At 61.2% G+C, this 9,955-nt stretch overlaps 1 protein-coding gene and 1 long non-coding RNA gene across 5 annotated transcripts; one reads left to right on the plus strand and one right to left on the minus strand.

Annotated features, from left to right (window-relative positions):
* Nucleotides 1-6: 6 nt before the first annotated feature.
* SLC37A2 (solute carrier family 37 member 2) lies at nt 7-6,633 on the plus strand. Of its 3 annotated transcripts, XM_026069110.1 has the most exons (19): nt 7-41; nt 1,744-1,825; nt 1,960-2,047; nt 2,195-2,273; nt 2,437-2,572; nt 3,092-3,168; nt 3,293-3,459; nt 3,649-3,686; nt 3,802-3,954; nt 4,095-4,185; nt 4,295-4,357; nt 4,431-4,516; nt 4,821-4,869; nt 5,058-5,131; nt 5,234-5,312; nt 5,385-5,482; nt 5,602-5,666; nt 5,776-5,824; nt 6,387-6,633. In XM_026069110.1, the coding sequence occupies exons 4-18, from the start codon at nt 2,263-2,265 to the stop codon at nt 5,816-5,818; spliced, it is 1,230 nt and encodes a 409-aa protein (XP_025924895.1). In that variant the 5' UTR covers nt 7-41; nt 1,744-1,825; nt 1,960-2,047; nt 2,195-2,262; the 3' UTR covers nt 5,819-5,824; nt 6,387-6,633. The 3 variants fall into 3 exon arrangements, with proteins under 3 accessions (XP_025924895.1, XP_025924885.1, XP_025924876.1); XM_026069100.1 differs by lacking the exons at nt 7-41; nt 1,744-1,825; nt 5,776-5,824 and adding an exon at nt 6,088-6,122 and having other exon boundaries at nt 2,040-2,047; nt 6,387-6,410; XM_026069091.1 differs by lacking the exons at nt 7-41; nt 1,744-1,825; nt 5,776-5,824 and having other exon boundaries at nt 2,040-2,047.
* Nucleotides 6,634-6,716: 83 nt separating this feature from the next.
* On the minus strand, nt 6,717-9,579 carry LOC112967696. 2 transcript variants are annotated; one of them, XR_003254084.1, is made up of 5 exons: nt 9,104-9,579; nt 8,621-9,017; nt 8,367-8,512; nt 7,333-8,261; nt 6,717-7,001 (listed from the first exon to the last, which is right to left on the minus strand). It is a non-coding gene; the product is annotated as an uncharacterized LOC112967696 (long non-coding RNA). The 2 variants fall into 2 exon arrangements; XR_003254083.1 differs by having other exon boundaries at nt 8,621-9,579.
* Nucleotides 9,580-9,955: the final 376 nt, after the last annotated feature.

Here is a 9,955-nt window from a genome sequence, read left to right on the forward strand (position 1 = left end):
CCCGGCATCCGCCTGCTCCGCGCTCTGCCCCGCGACAGCCGGTGAGCGGGGCCGGGGGGGTCGGGACGCGGGGACCCTGGGGGGCACCAGACCGGCGACACCGGGACCGGGACGCGGGGACCCTGGGGGGCACCAGCCCTGGGACATCAGGACCGGGGGGACCAGGGGGATCCTGGGGAGGGACCCCAGTCCGGGGCCCCCGGGACATGAGGACCCTGGGGGGCACCAGCCCAGGGACACCGGGACCGGGGGGGTCCTAGGGGGGCACCAGCCCAGGGACATTGGATCAAGGGACACTGGGATGGGGACAGGGGACCCTGGGAGCCTGGGAGGCACCAGCCTGGGGACACCAGGACATGGGGACCCTGGGGGGCACCAGCCCGGAGACACCGGGACACGGGGGGGTGCTGGGGGACACCAGCCCGGGGACACTGGGTTAAGGGACACCGGAACGTGGACAGGGGACCCTGGGGGGCACCAGCCCAGGGACACCGGGACCGGGACCAGGAGGGTCCTGGGGGGGCACCAGCCCCAGGACACTGGGATGGGGACAGGGGACACCGGACGGGGCACACCAGCTCCAAGCTGGGGATGCTGGTGCCGGCAGAGGGACTGGGGACGCTGGACCAGGGGACGCTGGCACTGGGCCAGGGGCTGGGGACACCAGCACCAGCCTGGGACCGGTACCGGAGCAGGGACACTGGGCCAGGGGACAGCAGCCAAAGGGACACCGGGACTGGGGACACCAGCACCAGACCAGGGAACGCTGGCACTAAGCCTGGGACTGGGACCGGAGCAGGGGGCACTGGGCCAGGGGCTGGGGACACTGGTACTGGGAGTGGGGACGTTGGCACTAGCTTTGGGGACACCAGCACCGGACCAGGGGATACCAGGTCAGGGACCAGGGGCACCAGATCTGGGGACACCAGGACTAGGGCAGGAACTGGGGACACTGGCACTGGACCAAGGAACACCAGTGTTGGGCCAGGGACCGGGGACACCAGTACCAGCCTTGGGGACACCGGCACCTGCCTGGGACCGGTCCCTGGCCAGGACACCCAGCACCTGGCGACTCCTTCACCGGGGCCTGGCGGGGAGCCACCGGCGACGCTGGCACCTGGCCRGAGCCTGGGGCCACCGGGGGCCACCGGGGCCGGTGCCACCAGCTCGGGGACGCTCGACGGTGCCACGTGGCCCCGCAGCTGGCCCCGTTCCCGCAGCCCGGGGCATCCTGTTCTACAAGATGACAAACCCAACCTTGATTTTTTTTTTTTTTTTTTTTTTATATATATATATTTTTAAAGCCGGTGTTTTTCGAAGCTCGTCCTCACGCGACGCCGTTGCCAAACGACTCGGCGCTCCAGCGGCCGCCGGCTTCCTCTTTCCGTCCCGCCGTCAGTCTTTCCGTCCGCTCCTTGAGTCAACCTTTTTTCCCCCCCCCTCCCTTTTTTTTTCGGTCGGCCGCGTTCCCCGCGCCCCTTACTCACCCCCATCCTCCCAGCTCTCCATCGCCACCGGAATTGGGGCAACGCGAGCTTTCCCGCACTCTGCTCCGAGACCTCCGGGGCTTTTTTTTCCCCCCGTTCTGAGTTGCTCCGCGATGCTGTTAYGAGGGGGATTTTTTGGGGAGGGGGAAGTGCTTGGAGCTTTCGAGTTTCGGCTCCCGGCGGGGCTCGACCGGGGGCCCCCGCAAGCCGCCCCGGTGCCCATCCCGATGCCCGTTCCGATGCCTCTTGCCCGCAGCTACCGGGGCCTGACGCTGCTGCTGACCTTCCTGTTCTACACCAGCTACCACCTCTCGCGCAAACCCATCAGCATCGTCAAGGTAGAGCAAGGGGTGGTGGTGGTGGTGGTGGGGGGGGGGGGGGGGTCCCTAAAATCCGGCGATGGCGGGGGTATGACGACGACACCCCGCCGTTGTCCCCTGTCCCCAGCGCGGCCGCTGTGCTCTCTCCGCAGAGCCAGCTGCACCTCAACTGCTCGGCGGCCGCCTCCGACCGCCGCAATGGCTCCAACGGCACCGCTGGCTGCAGCTGGGCGCCTTTCGGTAGGGCGCCGCCGTCGTGTCCCCTTCCCCAAAATCCCCCCCTTTTTTCAGCCACCGAAGGGCGGCGAGCGCCAGCCTGTGCCGCCCCGGTGCCGTTTCCCGATGGAGCTGTTTTTTCCCAGGTCCTTTTTAATTTTTTTCTTCCAGATGGGGATAACTACAAGGAGCTTTTCGGCGCCCTGGATAACGCCTTCCTGGTGGCCTACGCCATYGGCATGTTTATCAGGTCCGCTGCCCCGAATCCGCCTGCCTCCGGCCTTTTTTCCCGCCGTCGCTTCCCTCCCTGCCGGCCCCAGGGCTCCCGCTCGGGGTGGGGGAATAAAATCCAGTAAATCCGCTTTTTTTTTCCTTTTTATTTTAAAATTTTTTTCCTCCCCTTGGGCTCGCAGCGGGATTTTCGGGGAGCGGCTGCCRCTGCGGTACTACCTGTCGGGGGGGATGGTGCTGAGCGGGGTCTTCACGGCGCTCTTYGGCCTCGGCTACTTCTGGGACATCCACGTGCTCTGGTACTTCATCGTCATGCAGGTGAGGCCCCTTCCGCCGGGAAGGTCCGCTCCGGCGCAAAAAAACACCCCCCCCCCCCCGGCTCCATCCCGAACCTTGGGGCCGGTCGCGCGTGGGTGCCGAAACTGCCTCAGATCCCTAATTGCGCTGGCCTGGTTGAGCTGGGTCAGCACGGCCCCGTTTGGCAACAGCCGGAAACGCCGGCACCCGCCCGCGGGAATTTGGGCCACGGGAATGCGGGTTGCGGCAATATGGGTCACGGGAATATGGGTCGTGGGGACGTCGGCTGCGGAAATATCGGCTGCGGGAACCGTCCCAACTCGGCCACCTGCCCCCTGTGATTCACCTGGCGTGGCCACAGTGCCGGCACCTCCTGGAGGGGGCGGAAAACCCCCCCAAAGCCAAGCGTTTTGCTCCGGGTCTGTCCGGATTGGGGTGAAATCGCTCAGTCTCTCCCATATCGGCCATGGGGCGGGAAAAAACATGGAGTCGGCACCGCGCCACGCCGTTTTTCCCTCCCCTCCTCGCTTTCTTCGCCAGATCTGCAACGGCTTGGTGCAGACGACGGGTTGGCCTGCCGTGGTGGCCTGCGTGGGCAACTGGTTCGGAAAGGGAAAGTGAGTCCTCGGGATGCCTGGGAAAAGGGGGGGGGGGATCGGTCGCCCCGCTCCCGACGGAGGTGCCGAGGTCGGGCGGCTCGGCGGCACCCCACTCAAGCGCGGCCCCGGTGCCTCGCGCCAGGAGGGGGCTCATCATGGGTGTCTGGAATTCGCACACCTCCGTGGGCAACATCCTGGGCTCGCTCATCGCCGGAGTGTGGGTGTCGTCCRCCTGGGGTCTCTCCTTCATCGTGCCCGGCGCCATCATCGCCGCCATGGGCCTYGTCTGCTTCTTCTTCCTCGTGGAACGTGAGTGGCACCCGGACACGGCCATGCCGATGCTCGCCATCGTGCGGGAAAACCACCCGGGAGACCCTTCGGTGTTTTTCCTGGGGTGTTTCGCTGCTGGAAAAAAACACCGCCGGAGCTGAGCGCTGGGAGAGGATTTAAGGATGGCTGCCGGAGCGAGMGCTCACGGGGCCACCTCTCTCCTTGCAGATCCCGAGGACGTCGGCTGCAGTCCGCCTCTGCACCACGTAAGTCGGAAAATTTCGCCGACGTCCCGACGGTGGAAATCAGCCACCTCCGGGTCTCGCGGAGGATGCTGCCGGCTCCTCCCGGGAAACGCCGGCCCGACCGTCCCCGTTTCAGGCAGCGCCCGGGGAGAAGGACGCCGAAGCGGCGTTGCCAGATGATGGGCCGCTCAGCGCCACCAGCCGCACCAGCCTGGACCGCTCGGAGAGTCCCAAGGAAGYGGCCGAGGAGGCCGAAGCCATCAGCTTCCTCGGGGCGCTCCGGATACCAGTGAGTAGCATCCGCCACCCAGTATCCCAGTCCAAACACTGCCGGGAAGCTGTGGTGATGGAGAAAGGGGATGGAAAGCACCTGGTGGAGGAGATGGTGGGTGGTTGTCCTCCCGCTGATGTCTTCTCCTGTCCTCCTAGGGCGTCGTGGAGTTTTCCCTCTGCCTGCTCTTCGCCAAGCTGGTGAGCTACACCTTCCTCTACTGGCTGCCCCTCTACATCGTGAACGTGGGTGAGTATTTTKGGGGGGGGGGGGGACAGAGGGGGGTGACGCTGAGATGCGGCCGGTCCGCCCCCCGCCGGAAGCCACCTCCTCATCCCACCGCTCCATCTCCCCGCAGCTCATTTCGGCGCCAAGGAGGCGGGCGACCTGTCGACCCTCTTCGACGCYGGCGGCATCGTGGGTGCGTTGCCTGTCCTCGCGTGGCTTCCTGCCTTTTTCCGCCTTTTTTTCCGATGCTGCAATCCTCTCTGCAGGCGGGATCATCGCCGGCCTCGTCTCCGACTACACCGGCGGCCGGGCCACCACGTGCTGCGCCATGCTGGTCGCCGCCGCTCCCATGGTGAGCGTCCCGTGGCCAGGAACGTCTCCGCCGGCTCGCCTGCTCCGGCCCCGCTTTTTTTCCCCCTAAAAAACTCCCCCAAAACACTCCCAAAACTAAGTTTTCCCATGAGCTGGAATGCCACCGTGGATGGGGGATATGGTGGCGGTGGAGGGGTCCCGAGCGGATCCTCATCCTCTTGCCCCGGCGGCTCCGGGTTGACGCTCCCCTTTTGGAAARGGGATCTGCGCTGCGGCCGCRTCTCTTTTCCTTCATCCRGGTCTCTTTTCCTTCATCCGSGTCTCTTTTCCTTCAATCCTCCCAGCTCTTCCTGTACAACTACATCGGCCACAACGGCATCGGCGTCTCCATGGGTGAGGAGCTCCCACCGGCGCAAGGGCGACCCGCTTCCCCGCTTTCCCCTCTCCCACCGGCCTTCRGTCCTCCGGCTCGGAGGTCGGGGACGGCAAAGCAGCGCCGGGGGCAAGCGCGGTGGTTTTTCCGGGTGGGGGGGAGCGAAGGGAGTGGGAAGAGACGGCACGACGTTCCTCTCCGCCGGCAGCCATGCTGATYGTGTGCGGCGGGCTGGTCAATGGACCGTACGCCCTCATCACCACGGCGGTCTCCGCGGATTTGGTAAGAGCGGCCGTTTGGTGGCGCCGGGGCGGATGCGCGATGCCGTCGCCGCCGCTCCAGCCCTGCCGACACGGCTTTGCCTCCCCTCGCCCGCTCCGCCAGGGAACGCACGAGTGCCTCAAGGGCAACGCCAGGGCCCTCGCCACCGTCACCGCCATCATCGACGGCACYGGCTCCGTAGGTGCGTACGGCGCTGGCGGCCCGTTTTCGGGATCCCCGCTCCGGCGCCCCCCTGACGCGTCATCCCGCGCAGGTGCCGCGTTGGGACCGCTGCTGGCCGGCCTCATCTCGCCCACCGGTTGGACCAACGTCTTCTACATGCTGATCGCCGCCGACGTCTCCGCTTGCTTGGTGCGTCCTCTGTTTTTCCTCCTTTCTGCCCCAAAACGGGCTCGGAAGAGCCGGCAACGGCGCCCGCCGGGTTTGGGGACCGACGCGGTTGTGAAGCTCTCCTCCTCTTCCTCCCCCAGCTGCTCTCCCGCCTGGCRCTCAAGGAGATCCGCGGCTGGCGCGGCTGCGTGCCGAGGAAGCGAGGGTAGGTGCYGGCGGCTCCGGGGAAAACGCCGGCATCGCCGCGGCGGTGGGTTTCGGCGCCGGCGCGCTCCCGGGGGTTGAGCCCGCCGCCGCCGTTGGTGTCGTTGTAGCTCTAGCGTGCAGCTGACCGAGTCAGCGCTGGCGGGCGAGTAGCCCGGCGTGAGTATGGCCGGTGTTTTTTTCCCCCCTCATCCCGAAAATAATCAAACCACAAACACCGAGATTAAAAAAAAATCATTCACTCGGACGCCGCCGGAGCAAACGGTTGATTATCGCTCCAGAGATGGGCGCTTAAATCCCATCGGGAGTTTCGATCTGGATGGGCCCCCCCTCTCCGGGATGCTGAGCTTCGGGGCAGCTCCCGGCTTCCCCCCCACCCCCTTCCCAAAGTTTGGTCCGTTATGTCTCCGTTGCGTTTGCAGGTAAAAGAGCAAATTTTTCCGGGCCTGCCGCTAYGGTGAGTTCGGGCCCGGTGTCCGGGTTTTCCAGCTGCCGGTGGAGGGGCTGCGGGAAGATGCTTCGGGTTTGCGCCGTCCCGCCGGTGCGGGAAGCAAGCGGCTCCCGTCGCCGGCAATATCCTGGCGGGGTTTTTTCGGGCAGTGTGGCAGGTGGCGGTGGCTTCCCGTGGTGCTGGGCTGCTCCCGGCGTTTCCGCCTCTCCGGCTTTGGAGCGTCCGTCGCGTGGGCCGCCCGGCTCAGCCGCTCGCTCTTGTCCCCCGCAGGTTCGCCGAATTTTGACGTTCCCGTCGCCTCCGTCGCCAGCCGCGAGGAGCCCAAGGGCGGCGATACGCCAGCAGCGTTCGCCTGCCACCCCGGATGCCGGAGAGGACACCAGAGCGGACGCCGGAGTGGACACGGCTCCATCCCGCCGCGGTCAGAGCAGCGAGAAGCCCCGTTTTCCGGGCTGGTTCCCGGCCGCCGTCCTTTGGTTTTTCCTCTTTTTTAATATTAAAACAGTGCTCAGGCCGCGCTGCCGCTCTTGCGTTTTTTTTCCCCCCCCTCCGTGGGCAGGTCGCGTCGGCAAAGCCGGAGCTCCCGCCGTCCTCCAGCTGGGGATTTTCGGGAGCCGGCGAGGGGGAAGCTGCTTATGGCGCCACTCGCCGAATCTGTGCTTTTCGTTAAGCCCACATTCAGTTGTTTTCCCCCCCAAAATGCCTCACCCTTGCTGGAAAAAGTGGCGTTTTTTTTTTCTTTTTCCTTTCCGTACCATCCGGCTGCTGCGAGTGCCCGGCTCGTCTCCGCCAGCTCTCCCGGGACCCCGTGAGCTTACGACCGGCCAGATGTGCGGCCAGATGTGCAGGGGGGAAGGCCCAAAATCCCAAATTGCCCCTTTTTTCCTAGGGAGAGAAAATCCTGTTGTAGCAAACGCCGACGGAGCTGGGGGGGGGGGGGTTAGCACATCCGAGGCTCCGGAAACAACCCCAAAACCAACATTTCGCCATAGGAAGCCGAGATCTTCCTCTTTTAGAGGAAGATGAGGAAGATGAGGGCTCAAAATACACTTTTAAAGCAAACACCCTGTGAGATTTGAGGCCCACGGGAGCTCGTTGCACGAGCAAATCGGTTTTTTTTCCTTTCTTTTTTTTTTTTCCCCCCCACCTCCCATCCCGGTTTTTAGCGTCTCGTAGTTTTTCCAGGATGGATTTCTTTAGGCTGGGGCTGACTCACGCTTTTGGCAAGTCCGAGGCGACTCGGCCCCCGGCGCCGCTTTTAAACGGTGCTTGCAAAAACCGCTCCGAGCGCCAAAATAAAAAAAACGCTGCCGTCGCCGAGATTTCTGAGGTCGGAGGGCGGACGGGGAGGCAGGGAAAAGCCGTCGCGGCCTCTTCTTTGCCTTTATTTCACGAAAATCGGGAGAAGATCCTCGTTTGGCAGCACCCTGGTTGGGAAGGAGGTCGGGGAGGTGTTTTTTTTTTCCCCCCTGCTTTCCAGGAAAAACCCAGGTGCATCCAGGGCAATTCCCCAGCTTTGCTCCAACCAAGAGGCTGTTTCCATCCCAGCTTCTCCCAATGGGCTAATTAAAGGCAGCACTAATTAAAGGCAGCAGCTAATTAAAGGGGCTCCCACCCTTGTGGCATTAATCCCTGTGTGCTCTGACTCCTTCGCTTGTTTGGTTCCCCAGAAAAACAAGCGATTTCTGCTCGCTCCCAGCCCATTCTGGTGATTTTTAGCAAAACCCCCAAAATCCTAGCTTTTAGGATTTTTTTTCCCCATTCCCTGAATGCTTTTCCAGCATTTCCAGGCAGAAGCGAGCCGTGAGGCTGGTGGCGCACGCCAAAATGTTGCTAAGATGCTGAATTAAAGATGAATTTTGTTCCGGGTGGGACTTGGAAATCGCCGAGAGACCTGACGCGCTCGCGTTGCCTAAACGCTCGGCGCGTTCCTTAACGCCATCGTTCGAATCCTCCGGAAAACAGCTTCAGGAGAAGCGTTTACACGCTCCAAAAATGTTCAGGTTTTGAAGAATACTTATCTTTTTCCCTGGTTGGGTGCTGGGTGTTTTTTTTTCTACAGGGCAGCGCCGCTTTCAAGCTTGGGAGCTTCGGCTTATTCATCTTTAATGTGTCTCGAGTTCAAAATGAAAAAAGGCCAAAGCTCTAAAATGAGGGAAAAAAAAGAAAAAAAGAAAAAAAAAGAAAGAAAAAAGAAAAATCAATACCGAGCTATGAGATTTTTCGCCCTCGGTCTTTTGGCGATATTACCCCCGAACGCAGCTCCGGCCTGTTCCCGCGCGGCTGAACGTCGCTTTAAGCTCGCGGCAAGATCCGCTGCCGACTCGACCGTTGAAGGCGCAACGGGGCTCGGAAACGCGAGCGACTCTTCTCCGCGCCTGGCTGCCGCTTGGTCCCTGTGGGAACAACAAAAAAATCAGTTTTGAGGGATTTTTAAGATGGTGAACAACTATTACCTTAACATATCTTTATTATTAACTAATATATAATTACTGTTATCATACCGGGTGGATTTTAACATGCCCGGTCCAGCGTTATTTTGAATATTTTTCCTTCGCTCCCTCCAAAGCTTTGGGTTATTGGTAAGCTGGGAGAAAACGAGCCAGTTTGGCTCGACAGAGCACTCAGCGCTCCCGATCCTCTGATTTTGGAGGGGGATTACGCCCCCGTTTCCAATCCCCAACTGAATGAATGAAGGTCGCTCGGCTTGCTCCTCCGGAGAGCGCGAAGGCTGAGCTGTGCCAATCACAGAGCCGACGGCCAAAGGGATCCCAAACCATCTCCGCCCACGTGCCGGAGAGGGCAGATTTCCCCCAAAGCATGGCTGGCACGGGAAAAGCAGAAGGTCCTTCAGCGCTTTACGGTGACACCATCACCATGGGGCTACAAAAGACGACATTCCTGGAGAATAAAGAAAGGCTAAATCAGGGGGTTCTTAGAGAGTTTTATTAGTCTTAAGCTTCCAGGAAAAAGGAAGGATAACAAACCAATCCTTGTGGATCTGCTCAGTAAATCAAGCGCAGTACAAAGAAGTCCACAGATTTTATTTCTCCTGGGCCCGGAAAAAAGAGAGGTTAAAAAAACCTTTGCAGCACGCAGAGCACCGCACTTCGCTTGCCTCCCCGGCTCTCTCTGAGCTCCGAAAAACAGAAGTGTTGAGCTTTAGGAGAGGCTCCCGTTCGCCTTCCTGTTTTATTGCCATGAATATGGGATTTCCTCTTCCCGAGGATTTACCCTGCTACCGAAAGGAAAAAAATAAAAATCCGTCAGTTGCTAAAAAATAATTTAGAAGGTCGGAAGGGGCAGAGAGACCATTAACCAAAGCCAGCCCAAATTTTGAAGACCCATCGTTCAAGCAGACCCGGCTGCATCTTGGATTTCGCCTCCCTTTTTCTCTTTGGCATCTCCCTGTTTTAGCTTTCCTGTCTCTTCTGCGCGGCGGTTGCTCCCTGGGGATGCCGCTAGCCGGGACGGAGCGGTTTGGCATACACCGGCTCGGCGATGTGGTAAACCAGGATCAGGAAGAGGCTTCCCAGAAAGACCAGGCTGAGGACGGCGAGGAGGACGTAGCGGCCGATGAAGAAGGCGTCCACGATCTGCGGAGAGCGGGAAAACACACGGGTTACGCCGCCGGTCTGCTCCGGGGGTGGGAGTCAAAAGCCGCAGCAGCTCTCGCGCACCGCTAGCCGCCAAACGCCCGAGGACACCGCCGCCATGGCGCATCTTCACCTTGAAATGAATAATTCTTTCTTTTCAGAAGCAAGGGAAAAAGAGGGAAAAAAGATGATTAAAAAGAAAAAATAAAATACAGACTGCGAGGCGAGGCAAGACAGACGTAA

Source organism: Apteryx rowi, unplaced genomic scaffold (assembly GCF_003343035.1).
Source record: "Apteryx rowi isolate R43461 unplaced genomic scaffold, aptRow1 scaffold_1053, whole genome shotgun sequence".
Classification (NCBI taxonomy): Eukaryota; Metazoa; Chordata; class Aves; order Apterygiformes; family Apterygidae; genus Apteryx; species Apteryx rowi.